At 46.0% G+C, this 21,571-nt stretch overlaps 1 protein-coding gene across 2 annotated transcripts in view; it reads right to left on the bottom strand.

Moving 5' to 3' along the window:
- The window catches only part of PTPRR (protein tyrosine phosphatase receptor type R), a 90,176-nt gene that overhangs the window by 21,859 nt on the left and 46,746 nt on the right, over positions 1-21,571 (bottom strand). For both annotated transcript variants that reach the window (XM_084810522.1, XM_084810523.1), the window contains one exon: positions 1,191-1,377. In XM_084810522.1, coding sequence (XP_084666648.1) covers positions 1,191-1,377 — 187 coding nt within the window. The remainder of the gene's footprint in view (positions 1-1,190; positions 1,378-21,571) is intronic.

The raw sequence follows: 21,571 nt of genomic DNA, 5'->3' as shown, positions 1-21,571 counted from the left end.
AGAGAGGGAGCCACGCTTCAAAGAGGAAGAAGGGAGGGGCACCACAGCCGTCAAGCCCCTCCCTGCCCTGATGGTACTACCTCAGAATGCCAATGGCATTCTGCATCATCTCTGCCCCCCACCTGCAACCCCCCCCCCGGCAGCCAGGCAAGCCAGACGCGGGTGGAGGGTACTTGTTGTTGTTGTTTATTCGTTCAGTTGCTTCCGACTCTTCGTGACTTCATGGACCAGCCCACGCCAGAGTTTCCTGTCGGCCGTCGCCACCCCCAGCTCCCCTAAGGTCGAATCTGTCACCTCCAGAATTTCATCCATCCATCTTGCCCTTGGTCGGCCCCTCTTCCTTTTGCCTTCCACTTTCCCTAGCATCAGCATCTTCTCCAGGGTATCCTGTCTTCTCATTATGTGGCCAAAGTACTTCAGTTTTGCCTTTAATATCCTTCCCTCAAGTGAGCAGTCTGGCTTTATTTCCTGGAGTATGGACTGGTTTGATCTTGCAGTCCAAGGCACTCTCAGAATTTTCCTCCAGCACCACAGTTCAAAAGCATCTATCTTCCTTCGCTCAGCCTTCCTTATGGTCCAGCTCTCACAGCCATAGGTTACTACGGGGAATACCATTGCTTGAACTATGCGGACCTTTGTTGTCAGTGTGATGTCTCTGCTCTTCACTATTTTATCAAGATTTGTCATTGCTGTCCTCCCAAGAAGTAAACGTCTTCTGATTTCCTGGCTGCAGTCAGCGTCTGCAGTAATCTTTGCGCCTAGAAAGACAAAGTCTGTCACTGCCTCCACGTTTTCTCCCTCTATTTGCCAGTTATCAATCAAGCTGGTTGCCATAATCTTGGTTTTTTTGAGGTTTAACTACAACCCAGCTTTTGCCCTTTCTTCTTTCACCTTCATCAGGAGGTTCCTCAGCTCCTCCTCGCTTTCAGCCATCAAAGTGGTATCATCTGCATATCGGAGATTGTTAATGTTTCTTCCAGCGATTTTAACTCCAGCCTTGGCTTCATCAAGCCCAGCACGTCACATGATGTGTTCTGCGTACAGGTTGAATAGGTAGGGTGAGAGTAAACAACCCTGCCGTACTCCTTTCCCAATCTTAAACCAGTCCGTTGATCCATGGCCTGTTCTTACCGTTGCTACTTTGTTTTAATTAAAAATATGTTTTTTGAAATAATGATCAGTAGACTTACCATGAATTCCGTCTGAAGCAAATGAGAACTTGCAATGGTGTCTTTTAACTGCTGCTTTGTCAGGATACGGCTAGCTGACTGCAGATACTCCATTGCTACTTTTTCTCTTGGTGTTGGCACAGCAACAAAAGGTTCAACGCTTCCTAAACTGCTCATGTCTAAGGTGAGTGAGACATTGGATCCTCGCCTGTGCAATGAGACAAATAATGTGCAATTAGCTCTTTATCTCATGAGAGTCTATCTACTATTTTTGAACTTGACAGCTTGTAGCTGTATGCGAACTTAAGGCTGGAATACGAAACACACTTACTCAAGAGTAAGCCCCATTGAACAAAATGGGATTTGCTTCTGAGTAAATATGTATGGCAGGTGTGTAGAACTTCAGGCCTATGGGACAAATCCAGCCCTGCTGGGTTCCCTAGATACCCCTCCCCCTTTCCCCTGGCTCCTCCCCCTTTCCCCTGACTATTAATTAATTTCATTTCATTTCATTTCATTTCATTTCATTTCATTTCATTTCTATACTGCTCAATAGCCGAAGCTCTCTGGGCAGTTCACAGAAATTAAAACCAGAGTGCAGCATAAAACATTATAAGATATAAAAGGTCAACCCCACAATATAATAATACAACCAGAATAAAACCTAGCAGCGATGCAGAGATCTCCTCAAAGGACTACTGATCATTTGATATTCTCCCAGCATTCATATTATGTCGCGAAGACCCGTGGACTCGCCAGGTATGTTGTCTCCCGGGAGGACAGATTAGAGACGTGACTGAAAGGTTGCCTGCACTCATAAAGCCCACTGACAGGTATCCCTTTCTTCTCATCCATGTGGGAACAAATGATACCGCCAAGCGGAGCTACGAAGAGATCACGTCAGACTTTGAAGCTTTGGGAAGGAAACTCAAGAACTTTGGGGCCCAGATAGTTTTCTCATCCATCCTTCCAGTAGTTAGAAGAGGGATAGAAAGGGAACGAAAAATACTCCGGGTGAATGACTGGCTACGAAGGTGGTGCCGACGAGAGAGATTTGGATTCTGGGACCACGGGCTATACTTCCTGGAAGATGGGCTGTTGGCTAGGGATGGGTTGCACCTCACAAAGGCTGGGAAGAATGTGTTTGGCCACAGCATGAAGAACTTCATCAGGAGGGCTTTAAACTGAATCCTACGGGGAAGGGAGATGTAATGTTGGGGGTAACAATGGACGTAGGCACATGCACTGCAATGGAGAGAACAGCGCTGATAGCGCCCAATAATAGTCTTCAGACACATGTAGGAAGAAAGCCAGACTATGAAGCACATGGTCTTCGATGTCTATATACTAATGCCCAGAGTATGGGAAACAAACAGAACGAACTTGAACTCTTAATACAGGAGGGAAATTATGACTTGATAGGTATAACTGAGACTTGGTGGGATGACTCTCATGACTGGAATACAGCAGTTGAAGGATATAACTTGTTCAAAAAGAACAGGAGGAACAGAAAGGGAGGCGGGGTTGCACTGTATGTGAAAAATACATATCTCTGCACAGAAATACAGGAGGAGGAGCTTGGTAGCCCCATCGAGAGCATCTGGGTTGAAATAAATGGAGCAAAGAATAAAAGGAACCTGGTGGTCGGAGTCTACTACCGGCCACCCAATCAAGGAGAAGCCAAGGATGAAACTTTTGAAAAGCAAATAGCCAATGTTTTAAGGAAGCATGATGTAGTAGTAATGGGGGACTTCAATTTCCCCGATATTTGTTGGGAGACAAATTCTGCAAAACATGGCCCCTCCAGGAAATTCCTGACTTGTGTGGCGGATAACTTCCTCCTACAGAAAGTAGAGGAAGGAACTAGAGGATCGGCTATCCTTGACTTGATCCTAACCAACAGAGATGACTTAGTGGATAAAGTAGCAGTTACAGGAACTCTGGGGGAAAGCGACCATGTTGTACTTGAGTTCTTGGTTCTAAGGGAAGCAAAAGCCGAGTGTACTCAAACGCGTACCCTGGATTTTAGGAAAGCTGATTTTAATAAACTCAGAACAATGATCAGTAAGGTCCCATGGCAAACAATGCTAGCGAGAAAAGGAGTCCAAGATGGGTGGGAACTTTTAAAAAAGGAAATTCTCAAGGCACAATCACAAACAATTCCAACAAGAAGAAAAGGTGGAAGACAACAGAAGAAGCCAATGTGGCTTCACAAAAAGCTTAGGGATGACCTGAAAACAAAAAAGGACACATATAAGAAGTGGAAAGAAGGCCAAGTAACAAAGGAAGAGTACAGGCAGGTAGCACAGAATTGCAGGGATGGCGTCAGGAAGGCTAAAGCGGAGAACGAGGTGAGGTTAGCGAGGGATGCTAAAAACAACAAAAAGGCTTTCTTCAGCTACGTGCATAGTAAAAGGCAGAGGAAAGAAATGGTTGTTCAGCTATTAAATAAGGATGGCAAAATGATAACAGATGACAAAGAAAAGGCAGAGGTGCTCAATTCCTACTTTGGCTCAGTCTTCTCCCAAAAGAGGGTCTATGACCCCCCTGGCAAAGGCGAAGTACAGGCTGAAGGGGCAGGATTGCAGCTTGAGATCGACAGGCATATGGTCAAGGAACACCTCATTACTTTGAATGAGTTCAAATCTCCAGGGCCAGATGAACTGCATCCTAGAGTAATAAAGGAACTGGCAGAAGAACTCTCCGAACCGCTGTCTATTCTCTTTGAGAAATCATGGAGGACCGGGGAAGTGCCAGATGACTGGAGGAGGGCTAACGTTGTCCCTATCTTCAAAAAGGGTAAAAAGGAGGAACCTGGGAACTACAGACCAGTCAGTCTGACATCAATCCCTGGGAAAATTCTGGAGCAGATCATAAAGCAATCCATCTGGAAGCACCTTGACAACAATGCCGTGATTACTCGAAGCCAACATGGATTTGTCAAAAACAAGTCCTGCCAGACAAATCTGATCTCATTTTTTGATCAAGTCACCTCCCTTGTAGACCGTGGGAATGCTGTAGACATCATATACCTCGACTTCAGCAAAGCTTTCGACAAAGTGCCCCATGATATCCTGATGAGCAAACTTGCTCGAAGTGGGCTAGATGAAACAACGATCATGTGGATCCACAGTTGGCTACAGAATCGGACTCAAAGAGTGCTTATCAATGGGACCTTCTCAAGCTGGGGAGAGGTAACGAGTGGGGTACTGCAGGGCTCAGTTCTGGGCCCAGTGCTCTTCAACATTTTTATTAATGACTTGGAGGAGGAGGTGCAGGGAATGCTGATCAAATTTGCAGATGACACAAAATTGGGAGGGATAGCTAATACTTTGGAAGACAGAAACAAAATTCAAAGTGATCTGGATAGACTGGAGTGCTGGGCAGAAAACAACAGAATGGCATTTAATAGGGACAAATGCCAAGTTCTGCACCTAGGAAAAAGAAACCAAATGCACAGTTACAAGATGGGGGATACGTGGCTCAACCACACTACGAGCGAGAAGGATCTTGGAATTGTCGTCGATCACAAGCTGAATATGAGCCAACAATGTGATGTGGCTGCAAAAAAGGCAAATGCTATTTTGGGCTGCATTAATAGAAGCATCGCTTCCAAATCCCGGGAAGTACTAGTTCCCCTCTACTCAGCACTGGTTAGGCCTCATTTGGAGTACTGTGTCCAGTTCTGGGCACCACACTTTAAGAAGGATGCAGACAAGCTGGAGAGGGTTCAAAGGAGGGCAACAAAGATGATCAGGGGACTGGAAACAAAGCCCTATGAAGAGAGACTGAAAGAACTGGGCATGTTTAGCCTTGAGAAGAGAAGACTGAGGGGAGATATGATAGCACTCTTCAAGTACTTGAAAGGTTGTCACAGAGAAGAAGGCCAGGATCTCTTCTTGATCATCCCAGAGTGCAGGACACGGAATAATGGGCTCAAGTTACAGGAAGCCAGATTCCGGCTGAACATCAGGAAAAACTTCCTGAGTGTCAGAGCAATACGGCAATGGAACCAATTACCTGGGGAGGTGGTGGGCTCTCCCACACTGGAGGCCTTTAAGACGAGGCTGGACAGCCATTTGTCAGGGATGCTCTGACTTGGATTCCTGCATTGAGCAGGGGGTTGGACTCGATGGCCTTGTAGGCCCCTTCCAACCCTACTATTCTATGATTCTATGATTCTATGATTCTATGATTCTATGCAGTGTTTCCCTATTCTAAAAGGTTCAAATGGATCTCCTAAGGCTTAGGTGCTGGCAGCAAGAGCTTTAAACTAAAAAATGCTGGTATTTTTGGTATGTTGGCAATCCAGCCCTCTGGGTGAAAGAGGTTCAACACCCCTGATATATGGGATTGCACCGTACAGCATACTGGGATTGCACAGATTTGGTTCAGTGTTGATGGCTGTGATCCAAATAGCCAAGTGTGTTCTTTCACAGATGAAGCCACCCCTTCCAACCACTACCCCTGTGCTCCCCCACCCCTAAAACTGTTCTAGAAGGTCAGGGCACTGTCCAGTGAAGCAGTGTGTTAGATGCAAGGAGCTGCTGCTGCTAGGGAAAATGGCAATCTTGTAGTCTTTGAGAAATATTAGCAAAGAAACTTGTATGGAGAGGCCCTAAGTCCTGCTCTCAGTTATCATACTTTGCAGGTGGGGTGTCTTCAACCATCTTTTACCATTTCAGGCTATTCAGCTGCTTGTAGGGATGTCAGAGAAATCTGTAATGGATTCAAATGAGTTCAGATTTGTGTGAACCTGACCTGCGGATTCTGTGCTGGACTGGCTTTTTCCAAGTCAGGCAGATTCCGTGGACAGGTGGACTGGCTTTTCACTGGGGGGGGGGGGGATTTATGTTAATGAGCATTAGTGCTAATTTGCATTAATAAATGCACATTAGCGCATTTGGGCAAGTGGGCATTAGCACTAATGAGAATTAGCCCAAGTAGAACAACATTCAGGGGGGGAAAAGTCTGTTTCCGTCAATGAGCGGATGATGGAATGAAAGACACCTGACAATCCATGAAACACAGATGGAACAGATTTAACAACATCCATCCATCCATCCTTGTTTTTCTAGCTATAATATGTGCCAGGCAGGTTGACATGGTAAAAATCACTGAGAGGCATTTTTTGCCACATCACTTTCATTCTATGTGTTGTTTGAAGGCACCCCCAGAGTGAGGAGAGTTGATATTTACCACACCAGATGTTCTAAACCACAAAAGACTACATTTGCTCAAATAATGCCATAAATACTGGATCTCATTATGTCAGAGGTCAAACAACATATTCACCACATTTGACATGGCAAGGTCAACTTCATAGTGATTTTACCACATCCAAAGCTAACCCACATATTGGTTAAACCAGTTCTACCTTTGAGGTTTAGAAGCAAATTGGCCTATAATCACTGTTGTTTTTGTTATTGTTTTTAAATGACTGAATAAGGTGACAATATCCAGAGGAAGAAAAAGCCATTAAAATCTAAATATTTGTTTCTGTCAGTCAGTTTCCCCGTGCTAAATTGCTCCCATACATGGATCATAGATCTCTGAGATCCACTGACATATTACAGAATCATTCCTTGTAATATCCAATTCTGTTACTGTTCTTTTTTTATGGACTTATCCCCTGAAAAGTAGTGTTGCTTTCAGTTACTACCCTGCTTTCCGTTTTGTCGCAGAATTGAGATCCAAGCACTACAGGAAGTGTTTCCTTTCCTGCTTTTCTACTACATAACCTCTGGGTGACACTGTGGTATAGTGGAATAGCAGAAATACACAAGTGGAAAAAAAGCATTTTCTTTCATTTTCACAACACCAGTTTGAATGGATTCTGTACGTGGAATGGAAGGTCACCATTTTTCTAACAGTCGCCAGCCAAATACTGCTTCAGTGTCACAAGCAAGGAATGATGTTGATAGTTATCTTCTTTAATTTATCTCTAGCATCTGGTACTCAGTAATATACAGCTTCTGCTACTCAGAAATATAGAATTTCCTTGCTGGAAAATAAAGACTTCTTCCAGATGGTTTGGATTCAAGCTCTAATGGTGCTAGTTTATTTATAAAGAATGTGGGATAATGTTCTAGATAGATAAATAAATACATTAATAAATAATACAGGACACTATGCTGTTTAATCTAGAACTGGTGGAGTGTATATATTAGTGCTGAGCCAGAACGGGATATATTTTTGGAATAGTTTCACAGATACACACCCATATACACAAAACCAGCCCCCTGTTTCAGTATTTTATTACATCCCCAAAAGGTGTGAAATTGTTCACAATGGGGCAAGTGTCAGGGGGAAGATGGAACATGCTGAGGCAACTGGGTCAGTGCTCCCTCACACTATGTGCAATGTTAACTCTCTAAGAGGATCTGTGGGTTTTACTAGCAAAATGAGAAAATATATTCATATTGTTTTCTAACAAATCACAATTGAAATGTTAATATTTTCTTTGGCTTTTACATTGTTTTATCCCTCAGTCATGGCAAAAGGGCTACTTCCTTTCTAACAACAAAAAAAGAAATGTGGCCAGATCTAATTATAACTTTGAACTGATAGCTCCCCCCCCCCCCCCAGTTTAAGAGTAAAGTAAATTTTACCCCAGTAAAGAAATTTGGTGTTGAGAAGCAAATGAATTCCCCTGAAGAGATGCAAAGATATATTCAGCAGAGGGCAACTCACTAAAAATGGTTTAAGGGGATGTATGGAAAGAAATGAAAGAGACATTTTTGTAATTATAGCGTAACAAATAATTATTCCAAAGGATATTTAAGGTCAGAGATAAGAATTATATTAACATTTTTTTTAAAGCCCTAATGTATATCAGTCATATTACGATGCAGATCCTCTTAGGAAACCAGAAACTTCTCTTTAGCAAATTCTGTCTGACCTTAACTGGAAAGGGCATGAGTTAAATAAATGATCTTTAGGAATTCTCAGTGAACACTTGAAAATAAACCATGGTAGCTGAATCAATCCCATTCTGGGGTATATCCATCATGTTCTCAGGGATGTCACTGGGAGAGCAACAGAAACCCCTGCCATCCTCTTGACCACTGCACTAGCTTTCCACACCACACACCTTTCTCCAAACGTACTCAAGTGAGGCTCACAGTGGTGGGGAGGGTTTGCAGGCTTGCAGCAGTGGAGGCCTGTGGTGTACGACCTGGACACTGCCTCAGGCATATGCAGTCGGCACCAGGAAACATGGGAAATGCAGTTCCCATGCTTCCTAACATCACCTGGGCAGAGCTGCACATGTCTCTGCCTTAACAAGTTCTCACCATCCACTGGGCATCACTGCAGCAGTGTCCATGCCTTAATAGGGTGACTACTTATGAATCACCAAAAAAGAGGAAATGCATTATCAAAAAAGAGGACAGCAATTTGCATAAAACTGGCACATGCTAATTTACATGAATAGATGCAAATTTAGGAATAATATAATTTCTAAATTATTATAATTTCTAAATGATGATAATTTAATTTTTCCACCATACCGTGGAAGATGGTGACCAGATGACCTGTGTGCCTGCTTGTTTGGTCTGCTGTTCAGGTGCTAACTGTTAACGAGCAACAGTTTTTATGGTTGTCTTCAGTCAGAATGGGAGAGGACAGCCCTTCAAGTAGAGGACACCTCCAAATAGAGGATGGTCCTCTGTCAGCCCTTCAAATAGAGGACTGTCATCTGTAAAAGAGGACAGATGGCCTAATGGCCATGAGACCTCATCATTACCACTTCTCACCTAAATAAATTTGGGCAAGCTGACAGTGAGGAGAGTTTGCCTGCCTGAGCACATTGGATCAGGGGCTGTTGAGCCAGGGACTCCTGAAGTAGATCAGTAAGGGTTTCTGACTCCCAATTCTTTAACAATAGCAACAATGTGACTCCCAAACCCACACCACAATTAAACTGCTGAAAAGAAGAAGGTTATGGTAACCTGGATTGGATTTTTGTGCAGAAGGACTATGAGCTCTGTTCTGTTCTGGGACGCCAAATAAATTTCTGGGCTCAGAACTCTTTAATTCTAAGTGTATGTCTTTTTACATTGGTTCTGTTTGGCTCTTTGGGGTTCTAGTAAAAAACAAAGTAGATTCCACAATCCAGAAATCTGCTCATCCCTGCATTATAGTATGCTGTTGGCCTATATAGCCCCAATCCTTCCCTTTACCTTCCATATCTTTCCACTGAGAAGAAGCTTGGGCAGTTATTATGATTTTGATTTATGAAGGCTCACTATGATAAGGTTTGAAAAAGCCTTGCAATATACCTGCGGATTGAACTGAGGGAAAGTGACTTTCCCAGGGCTATTCAGGCTGCAATCCTGAAGTAAGTCCTACTGTACAATGTGGGACTTACTTCTGAGAAAATATGCGTAGCATAAGATTGCTTGGTTGCAGCGTAATCCTGTACATGTCTATTCCAAAATAAGTCCGACTGAGTTTAGTGGGTCTTACTCCCAGAAAGTGGGTATAGGATTGCAGGCTTAGGGAGATACATATAGCTAGGAAGACATCTCCACTCAGGTTTTTCACCCAGCAGTCTAGCCACTGGGCAAGTTTGCATGTCGCTCACTAACCTGACAGATCAGGTGCTCTATGGCTTTCTGTGGCTTTTTTTCCCCCTCTGTCCTGCTGGCTCCTGGCATGTATCCCAGGCGCCTTTGCAGCAGAATTCCTTGTTTCCTTGGTCCCTATGTCAGCACCCTTTCTGCAATTGGTCTGCTGGGGTTGCTGTCTACCAAGGAAAACTCCCCCCCCCCACACACACACACATCAGATTGCCAAATGGAATTAATTTTCTGCACCCTTATGAATGCGGTAACATGTCCGCAGACTGAAATTTTTTTTCAAGGTCTTGCGCAAGAGCACCAGACTGCTTGTCCACTATTTAGCCCAGCATATTCTTATCCCCATCTTGTCAATGTCCTTGTCAATTTCATCCTTCATTTCAGGGCTTGCCTTGTTGCTAGGATCACCTTTTTTCTTTTTCTTTTTTAAAGGCTGCTTCATATACTACTAATTACACCTGCCCCCAAAGCTCCTTCTCCTGCAGCCACCAGCCACTTTGGGCTGCCTACCCCCGGTCCTCTAACTTCGGGACAGGAATCAGTGAAGATACGCACATTTCAAGGCAGAGCAGGAGTGATAGGGATGGGTAAAAATATGCACATTTCAAGGCACACAGGTGAGGTGGATTAGTAAACATATACAAATTTCATGGCAGAACAGTAAAGTGGAGGAGGAAAATATGCAAATTTCATAGCCCAGACTTTTGAAGTTGCCCATTTGCTCAAGACAACAACAACAACAACAACAACTATAATAATAATAGGTCGTGAATGTGTTCGGACACTCTCCAGGGCCCTTTCTTCTTGATTTTTAGGAGCACGGGGCGAAGAGCATTGAGAAGAGATGAGAGAGGATAGCAGCAGTACTCGCGAGATGATGAGGAGGAGCAGGTTCTTTCATTGCTCTTATCCAGCAGCTCTCTAGCCATTCCCAACAACCCACAATGAAGTTGGCTTGCCGGGTTCGGACATCACAACAAGCCCCTCTGAGAACAAGCCTTGCTGAATAGCCTAACAACAAGCCATGGGTTCCCAGGGTGGCTTGTTTGTGAAAAATAAGCCACCCTGCAGAAACCATGCCCGGTTTGGATGTCATGACAACCCACCATGGGTGATTACCCATGGTGGGTTGTCATGTAATGAGAACCAGCTCACTGAATCATATTGACCCTCTTACGGTGCAATCCTATGCATGTTTAGACAGAAAAGTGTCCTACAATTCCCAGCATTGGAATTGTAGGACACTTTTCCCAGCAGAAAAATGTCCTACAATTCCTTACAATTCCCAGCATGCTAGCTGGGGAATGCTTGTAGTTTTAGGACTTCTTTCTATCTAAACATGCATAAGATGCACCCTTATTAGGCAAAGTCCAACCTGAAGTGCATCCTCTGTGGAATTTATGCTCTTCGATGTACAGGAGGATGAACGAGGATAGGCGATTCAACATCATTCCCCCTCTTTTCACTGGGGAAAGTTGTAGTGTGTGTATGACAACAACAACAACAAAACAACAACTACAACAACAACACGAACAACAATATAGTCCACCCTTAGTAATCAAGCTTTCTTTCTGTGTGACATATGGGGTAAAATCCAACATAAGTCCTACTTAGATCCATTGAAATAAGTGGGATTTAGTCATGACAAATGTAAGTCCCACTCATTTCAATGGGCCTACTCTAAGTAGGACTTATGTTGGATTTTCCCCATTGAGTATTTCTGAATGACTATTCACCAGGATCTAGTTACTCATATTTATTTAATAAAACATATTTTGTTGGTAGATTTCACACTTGTTTCTTTTGCTGAGGTCAGATCCGCCCACTCCGCACCACAGACTTCAGTATTTTTAGCAACCTGTCCAAACAGTTCTCATAGCAACTTCTGGGGAGCAGGGAGGGAGGGAAGCGACATACATTTAACTGGAAAATCTTCACAGGAAGCTCCACCTATCCATCTCAGTGGCAACCAATCTGGTGAAAACCATCACTCATTCAAGGGGTCACTTCCTTCCTGCCTGTACTCTGCCTTAAAATCAGTTCCCTCCTTGTACATGATAACTGCATTTTCCTGCATATTTCCCCACTGGTTTGTTTAAGCCTGGGGGGTTTCTTTAAATGCAGACCCGAGTGTTTGCTCAGTGCTCATGAAGAGCGCAATGCCAGTCCCCCATTCATTTAAATGGGTAGGGGCTCAAATGAGACTGACTGGTGTGTCTGGCCCCACTCCCCCCCCCCCCGCCCCCAAGCGTTGCTGCCTTTTCACTTTGGCATTTCAGACAAAGGGAGTTGCTTCCTTCTGTGCTCTCAGATCCCCGTTCCTTTGCTGGGATTCATGTCACTGTCGCTGGGGGCTCTTTGCTGGGCCGTGTCAACTGTGCAGGTGGAAGGAAGCCATTAATTAGCTGGCAGGCGCAGATCTAATTCTAGATGCAAGCTGGACTGACGGGATCATGAGAATAGAACCTTAGCGGCGGACCCAAGAAACTCAAGTATAGCCCTCCCCAGCAGGTGCCCTCCTAGGGTGGCCAGGTGTCCCACTTTACAGAGGACAGTCCTCTATTTTGGAGAGCTGTCAGAAGACAGTCCTCTATTTGATGAGCTGTCCAGTCCAAGTCTGGTTTAAAGTCAAGGAACCATAAGGAGGGAGAGCAGCAGGGCCTTGAAGTTGCCCATCACCGGGGCAGCAGACTGAGCAGGCACACAGGCCACCTAGTTGGTCTTCTCCACTATGGTGAGATATATTGTATTTTTATTATAGTTATTATTTTAACATTTGCAACTATGCATATACATTTACCTATGCAAATGTTACGCAAATTGGTGTCCTCTTTTGTCCTCTTTTTTTAGTGATGCCTTTCCTCTTTTTTTAGCAATGTAGAAATGGCCGCCTTTTGCCCTCCAGATGTTTTGGATTTCAACTCCCAGCAGCCACAGACATCATGGTCAAAGGACAGGAATGCTGGGAGTCATAGTCCAAAACATTTGGAGGGTACCCAGTTGGGGGAAAGCTGGCCTACACATATGATGTGTAGCTGAACTAGGACATATTTAGGGGTACCTCTGTGTCCTGTGAGTTCTGCCTTCTAAGGCCTGTATGTGTGGGGATTAAGCCAAAATTTAGGTCTGTTCTCCATTGTGTTTTCAGGATCCCTGTCCATATTAGAGCCACTTCCTTATTATCATATTATCAAGGTGCTCCAAAGCTGTATCATTCCCATTCTTTCAACACAAGCTTGTGGGAGCATCTTTGCAACTTTTTGTTAACCCATCTTTTGAAGCATTGAATGTGAGTCAATGGAAAAGGCAAGGAATGTTCTCAGTATTCTCATGGTCCCTGTAAAAATGAGGCTTCATTTGCACTAGCTCTAGTATTGTGGAATTGGAGCTATCTGTAGAAGTGCCCCTGGGTAGGGCCCTCACAGAAGGACCATAGCTCATTGGCAGAGGGCCTGGTTGGCATGCAGAAGTTTCAGTCCTTGGCTTCTCCAGTTAAAAGCATCTTGGCGAGCAAGATTCGGAAGAAGATCTCTGCCTGAGAGCTGCTGCCAGTCACAGCAGACAATACTGGCCTTGATGGGCAAATAGTATGACCTGGGGCCAATCTACATTGCTCCCACCATCGCATTTAATTCGGTGTCCCATCGGGTTAAACACTCTTGCATTAAAACGTGATTATTCACACTCACCCATTTTCCCCGTTGCAGTGCTTCATCGAATGCGCAAGCTCGGTTCATACTTGAGAACTGTGCTGTTTTCCTGCACGTGCTTGTCTGATCTCAGATGCTAAGCGGGGTCAGCCCCAGTCAGTAGTTGGATGGGCGACCGCCTGGGAATCAGGCTTCCTGCACTGAGCAGGGGGTTGTTGTATCCCCTCAAATGAGACTAAGTTTTACCCCCTCCTATCCCCCGCTCCGGATGTTTTTTTTTAAAATTTAGGTGTTATCGTCTCAGAATCGGGGCTTCTCCGCGTGTTTTTTTTTCTAATTGAGGCATGATCTTCGAAGAGTCGAGGTTGTGAAGCTTCCATCCAACTACTGACCAGGGCCGACCCCGCTTAGCTTCCAAGATCAGACAAGCGTGTGCACATCCAGCCCTTTGCTTGTTGCTGAAGAAACGGGGGCTGCTGAGGAAGCTATGTGATCGGTAGCTGGAAGAAGACATGGGGCCGTCGAGAGCTGTGATTGGGCAGGAGGGAAATACAAACACTGCCGCATATGGAGAGGCGGGGGAGGCGACTACGACTGGATATGGTAGCGAAGGCGGAAAATCAGAGCACGTTAAAGGGAAATACCAGGATATTAGGGTATTGAAAGCAGGAGCACAGAAGTGGGAAATTCTGGTTCCAATTCGAGGCAGCTACTGCGTAGTGTGAAAGGGGGGCGGTGAAACCTCATTGGGAACAAAAAAAGGCAGTAAGTGTAGATCCAGCCCTGGTCTATGGAAGTTTCCTATGTTCCCTTCCATTACAAGGCTTGTGCGTCCCCAAGGGTAGTTCAAGTATGCACCAATTCCAAGCAACCCAGGGGAATCAGCACTGATACCTTGTATTCCTTGTGTCTGATTCCTTGTATCTGCAGCAAGGAGTAGCCTTGGGGCAGCAGGGTGGGGGAGGGAGGGAGAAAACCAACAGACCAGACACGTGATTTGGATGAGCACAGGCGCCAGCTTTTCTGGGCTGCAGCTTCACAGAGACACAGCCTTATAGGCAAGGATCTAGTTTCTTAGGCCCAGGGTCAAGGGTAGGCATGTTTGGGCACCTGCTGAGGGCCCAGACTCCAGCAGGGGCCCACTGATGAGAGCCCCCTGGGCCTGCTCCTCCACTTCACCATTGCAACCTGCTTGTTCACCTGCCTCTTGCTCTGGCTCAGGCAATGGTGGTGAGAAGATGGTGCCCCTGCCTACTTGCTCCCTGGCTGTCTCTGTCAAGCAAGCAGGTGGTAGCACACATGAGAGAGAGGATGAGAAGCAAGAGTGGCTGAGGTGACAATGGCAGTGAGAAGGAGAGATGTCCCTTATGGCTAAATCCGGCCCTTTTAGGGCCTGATGCACTCCTGCCCGTCCTCCCGTCTTGGCTCGCTTTTGTGAGCCAAGCCAGGTCTGTTCTGAAATTCGGGAACTTTATTGGTTTTTTCCCCCCTGCCATAACCCTGCTGTAAACTCCATTTCCCCCAATTACCTCCATAATTTCACAAATCATGACCAATTATAGTGTGTGTGTGTGTGTGTGTGTGTGTGGGACTTCCTGTCAGGGTGGACACTGAGCCCATAGAATCCCAGAGTAGTTCTGATTCGGAGGAAGAGCAGTCGCTCCTGGGAGAGGAGCGCACCCCTTTTTCCCAGGGCCCGCAGCTGACAGAGATTCCTCCCACCCACATTCCTAGATTAGAAAGCAGTCCAGGGAGTGACCCAGCACCGATAGCAGACTGGTTGGATGTGCGGTGCAGACGCAGAGAGCGGCGCCAAATGGAGAGCGCGGAAAGGAGGCGTAGCGCCCGGTTGGCGCTCAAAGAACGGTTGCGCCCAGAGGATCCAAGGGAAAAGGGGAGGGATTCTCCCTAGTCCTTATATTCAGGGGTCTGCCAGTAATTGCTTTTCAAACGGGGACCAACTGTTCCAACTTAGGGCATAGGGATGCTGCTGCTCAGATCTAGTTGCTACCTGTAGAGCTGTTAAGTTGTAAAAGAAGAATAAAGCTTTGAAAAAAATCCCTTTGTCTGCATCTGGACTTGGCTACTGGATTAGACTGAGAGCCCTCCAAGGAGCCCTTGACACTTCCTGCCCTGCCCTGCCCTGCCCTGCCACTGTGCAAGCCTCCCTCTCTCCCTGCTGCCATCAGGCCCCAGCCTGGAGAGTCCCTGCATGCCAGAAGGGTAAGGTGGTGGGCTGTCCAGGCTGGGAGCTCACCCGGCAGGGAGAGAGGGAGGGTTGTTCAGTGGCGGCAGTGGAAGGATGAGTGGGGAGTGCCATGGCACTTCCCTCTCATCCTCCTGCTGCGCTGCCACCATGCAACCAAAAATCCACCAGCTGGCCTGACTCAGTGCAGGCTGACTCAGGCCAGCTGGCAGATTCCAGGTCAGAGTCTAGGGCGGGGGGCAAGGATGAGCTGGCGAAAGCTTGCCAAGCTCCACCCGCCAAATGGATCCCTCTGATATCCCTAGTGAGAAGGTAGACTCACCGAGGGAGGGCGCCCGTTGAAGTCTTCTTGCCCAAGGGCCCTGCAAAACCTGGAGCCAGCACTGTGGTGTCTAACAACCTGCAAAAACGCAGGTGGATGTAAACTAAGCAGTAAATGACAGGGTGCTCAGCCCAAGGAACTGTGATCAGTCCTGGACCAAGCTCACAAGTCCGTTCATACAAAACGCCACTCTTAGTTTTCCCCAAAGCATTCTTTGTCGGCAACCTAACTGCAGGGGCGGGGGAACCTCTTTAGTTTTTGCTATTGTTAAGACAATTGGGCATCTGAAACACTCGGTGATCTACTGCAGATCACCATGTGATCTATCTAGGGATGTACAACCAGCCCCAACATCCAGTCTGGGGTGTGTGTGTCCATCGCACGGAAATCCAGCCCTCAGCGGATTTCCCTGGAGCTCCTGTATGTCCTCCGGGTTTTTCACAGCTTTCCCCCCTTTAAACAGGACAAGCCCTTGGTGTATCTTGGCCACAGGTGGTGTATCTGGGGCAAATTACAGCCGTAATTAGAGTATTTCGTGCTGATTGTGGCTGTAAAGTGCTTAGTTATACATACATTATGGCCACAATGTATATGTAACTAAGCACTTTATGGCCACAAATGGCTGTACTTTGTAATTATGGCTGTACTTTGCCCAAGATAAACCAGTTGCGGCTGCAATTGGTGTAGCTTGTGCTGTTTAAAGGTGAAAAAAGCCGCAAAAAATCCAGACGACATGCAGGTAGGAAGAGCCAGTCCATTACGGACTCTGCAGGTCGGATTCCCAGGAATCTGACCTCATTTGGGTCTGCAGTGGATTTCTCCAGCTTCCCTAGATCTATCAATAAATCCCTATCTACTTTCTGCCCATCCCTGAAATATAGCAAACCAAGGTTACTATGAGGAAGGGGGAAATTCCAGGCCACTCTAACCAATTCTGACCCTGGGTAAAGTCCCTTCCAAGGCCTGGCCATGTTTGTGGTACTGAAATAGGGCTGCCATCTCTCCTTTCTGACAGGCGCCTCATCTTTAACCGCCATATGGCAGGAAAGGTACAAAATGGTCCTCTGAAAATATTATTTATTATTTATTTACAAGTAGGGATGGCGCAGGTGCCCGATTCCATCCAGGAATCTGGTGGAACCCCCCTGCTCATCCCCAAGTCCTGCTCTCCGAGCCCCTGCCCCTTGCTGGCCCTCTGCCTGCAAAATGCGCATTTTCATGCATATGCAAATATGCACATTTTCATGATTGCTGTTTTATTTATTTTTTAATGGTGACCGTGGAGCTTGACGAGGCTGCCAGGGTGAGTGCAGGCCACTCGCCAAGTGTAGGAGGGGCTCACGTGCGGTCTGGGGTCCGGAGAGCAGGGGCAAAGGCTGGGCTAGTGTCCAGAGAACCCAGAAAGGGGTGGATTCACACATCCCGATTCACAACAATTGTATACCGCTTCACATCCAGACAGATTCCAGAGTCGTGAACAAAACAAATAGGTTAAAGAATAAGAACACATGTTGAAATAAATACTATCATTTAGAGAATAAAGAGAAATAGAGTTCTGATAAAACTGTGGCCAGTCACTCGAGGAAGACTTCCTGAAATAACAATGTTTCCAGAAGGTGCCAGAACAACACAGTGTTGGTGCCTGCCTGACCTCCAAAGGCAGGGAATTCCATCGGAAGGGGGAACCACACTAAGGCTCTTTTCCTGGTGGACTCCAACCGGGCCATGGGTCCATGTGGAACCACTAGGCGCATGCCCTCTGATGACCTCAGTGACTGGGCAGGTTGGGAAGGGAGAAGACACTCTCTCAGGTATCCTGGTCCCAAGCTGCTTAGGGCTTTGTACAGTAGTACTAGAACCTTAAACCTGGCCTGGTAGTGAATAGGCAGCCAGTGCAGTTGCCTCAGCAAAGGAGTTGCATGCTGAACAGGGGCAGCTCTTGACAACAGCTGAGCTGCTGCGTTCTGCACTAGCTCCAGCTTCCAGACCAGCCTCAAGGGCAGCCCTACGTAGAGCACATTGCAGTAATCCAGTCTTGAGGTTACTAATGCCTGTACCACTATGGCCAAGCTGTTCCTGTCCAGGAGAGGTCTAAGCTGGTGAACCAGCTGAAGCTGGTAAAAGGAACTCCAAGCCTCCGTGGCCTCTTGGGTCTCCAGTGACAATGATGGATCTAGGAGTACTCCCAGGCTGCAAACCTGCTCTTTCAGAGGGAGTGTAATCCCATCCAGAACAGGCAATGAGTCTATCTCCTGGACATCGGAACCACTCACCCACAGGGCTTCTGTCTTGCCAGGATTCAGCTTCAGTTTATTGGTCTTCGTCCAGCCCATTACTGAGTCTAGGCACTGATTCAGGACTTGTGCAGCCTCTCCCGATTCAGACGTCACAGGGAGATAGAGCTGCATGTCACCAGCATACTGATGGCACTTGGCTCCAAATCCCCTAATGACCACTCCCAGCAGCTTCATATAGATGTTAAACAATATTGGGGACACGGTGGTACCCTGCGGAACCCCATAGCTCAATTGCCAAGGGGCCAGGGAATAATGACCCAATATTACTCTCTGAAATAGGACCTGTAGGTAGGACCAGAACCACTGTAACACAGTGCCTCCAATGCCCTTCCCATGGAGTTGATCCAAGGGGATACCATGGTCAAAGGTATCAAAAGCTGATTAGAGGTCCAGTAGAATTAACAGGGTTACACTCCCCCTTTCCCTCACTCAATAAAGGTAATCCATCAGGGTGACCAAGCTGTACCTATTGAATCTGGCTGGTGTATATGGGTGAGCATTTCATTCAGTTTGGGTTTTTAAAAAATAAGTACTGCACAAATTTCTTCATAAATGAAATGGAATGAATTGGAGATTTTAAAAATCTGAATGCAGGAGAAAGCAAAACTGACAGGTTTGTCCATCCCTTGCTATGGTAGCAGCACAATCACAGAGGAAGGCTTTGTGACATACCTTGGGAGCTTGAGGGAACAAGCGGACCTCTACCGTACAAATAGAACGGGAACTTCAAAAATGTCTCATGGACCAGCCAGCATCTTCAGTGCGTGAATTCCCATGCCAAGATAGTTCCAAGTAGGGATGGGAGAGTCAGTGAGGCTCAAGCTCACCAACTTTCTCTGAGCTCCACCTCAAAGCTCAGTCTGCCTTGTTCCAAACTGGGAGATTCCCACCCCTCATTAAAAAAGGAAAAATACACATTTGGCTGTGCTTTTTTAAAGTGTGCACCCAAATGCACATTTTCCCACTCTGACTAAAGTGTGAAAATGTACATTTTTCCAAAATGTGCATTTTAAAAGTGCGCATTTTTCTAAAGTGTGCATCTTGCAAATGAGCACCAGAATGTGCCCACAAAATGTGCATTTGGGTGTGTGAACAGGGCAAATTCTGATATTTAACCAATGGAAATGACATTCTCATACATCCCTACTTCCAAGAGGCATTCAGACTTCACTGTGTCAAAAGTGAATGAAGGAAATCATTTTGAAATGTACTTCTAGGGTAAATTTTAAGCAATCAGTATCTGGTTGGGGCAGGAACTGCTCGACATCCTGTGCAGGAAAACAGCTGACATGAGACCAGTTCAGCTTTCCCTCTTTTAATCAGGCTTTCTAAAGTACTGCCAATTCGCTCCCATACTTCCCTTGATAAGGCTGCACTGCCAAGCAACGGGAACTGAATGTTCAAAAAACCGAAAGCTTAGATAGCCTCCCATCTTTTCCTGTCAATTAGTTCTACCATCAAATTGGATTTTATCATTCAGATGAAACAGTGATGGCACCCCCAAGGATCTTACACACATGCCCCAACATTCTGTTCTGATGTTCCATCACTTTCTACCACAGCCTTGCTCAACCTGGTGCCCTCCAGATGTGTTGGGATTGCAACTCCCATAATGCCCAGCCAGCATGGCCAACACATTTTCCTTTTTTACTCCATGATTCAGCTTGGCATATCGTATACTTCTTTCAGATTCTGGGGGAAACTACTGATGTACACGTGCACAATAAAAAGGCATACTTTCCCTCCATTGACTAAAGCATGAACATGCAGATTTTCCCAAAATGCACATTTTAAAGTGTGCATTTTTCTAAAGTATGCATTTTGTGAATGAGCATTGCAGGCACAGGAATGTGTGACCTTTGCCCACATCCCCCCCTCCCGCCAGCTACTGGGAGGATTGCAGCTAAGCTCAGAGGAACAGGGCTGTCTGAATGGGTAGCAGATGACATCATCATCCCTGCTAATCAAAAAGTCCTGGTGCATCGACTCTGTGAACCCTGGCTTGACTACATCACTGCTACTTGTCTTGATGGCATTATGCTATCTCCTGGATCAGAGCCAGCATGCCTCTGAAGATCAGTTTCTGGGGAGCAACAGCAGGAGAGGGCTATTGCCCTCCAGTCTTGATTGTGAGCTTCTTATGGGCATCTGGTTGGCCACTACAGGAACAGAATGCTGGATTAGGCAGGCCTTTGGCTTGATCCAACAGGGTTGTTATATTCTCCTGTTTTGTTCTTAGCCTCCATCAGTGTAACTGGTACTTTGCCCTCCCTCAGAGAACTTCTCACCTTCTTCACCCAGGGTCTCTGTCTCCCTCCATCCCATACAAAGTGCTAGCCATCGATGGAATCTGACAGTTGGGCAAATGGAAAGGGCCTTGCTCTTTCTCCCACTTCCCCTGACACACAGTGGAGTGGCTGGTGAATGTGTGCATGCATCAGTTATGTGCTATGTTGAGCACATGAAACCAAGATGCAGTGGGTGAACATCTGCAGTCTGCTTCGCCATTCTTTGTTGTGCATTCCAGTTTTGCTGACATGTGATTCGACTACTGCTGTAGACCAATGATTTAATTTGTGTGCCTGGGCCCTGATTTTCTTAATGCCTTAGAGACATAGAGCTAAGTCCAGTCATCTTCCAGACATGTTGGAGATCAAACATGTTCTAAAGTCTTTGAAAAGGATGTTGGTGCTCTGCTACTTATTCTTTCCTTTTCAGCTCTTTCTAATGCAATGGACCTTTTAACAGGTCACAGAGACAAACCACGGGCAAGCTACCGAAACTGTCTGCCAGATGTCGGCTACTGATTAATTTCACTTAAGTTTAGCCAAAGGGAAGAAAACGCAATGGGTGGAGCAGCAAAGACGAGCGCAATCAACAATGGACTGAAGAAGGTTTCCTGTCACCTTGGGAACAAAGTTGATTGGCAGCACCGTTTCCTGTGAACAAGTTAAAGCAGCAACCCTGGTCACAAGAATCAACCTGCAATAAGAAATTTGAGAATGCAATATGCTTATGCTTCTATCAAACTCTTGGCTGATTTACATAAAAGGCAAATCTGATTTTAGCCTGGTAGCAATTGCACAATTAATCGACTTTCAAGGTGGTGATGCTGTACGTAGAATTGTCACAAAAGCTGGGTGGCTTTGTCTCTTGAGGCTGGCTAAGCCTAGCCACTACCAGTCAGTGCCAACACTGCTGGGCTACATGAACCAATGGTTTGACTCAGTATAAGGCAGCTTCCTGTGTTCCTAACACTTTGTTAATGATGTCTTAGGAAAAGTGCAGAATATGCCACATAATGCAACAGAAAAGACTCATGGTGTAGCGGAATGAGCTTTCTGT

Source organism: Heloderma suspectum, chromosome 7 (assembly GCF_057233095.1).
Source record: "Heloderma suspectum isolate Gila_16-S chromosome 7, 16-S_ref, whole genome shotgun sequence".
NCBI classification, from domain to species: Eukaryota; Metazoa; Chordata; class Lepidosauria; order Squamata; family Helodermatidae; genus Heloderma; species Heloderma suspectum.
Note: the sequence above shows the minus strand (reverse complement) of the source record. Positions and strands in the feature narration are given on the sequence as shown.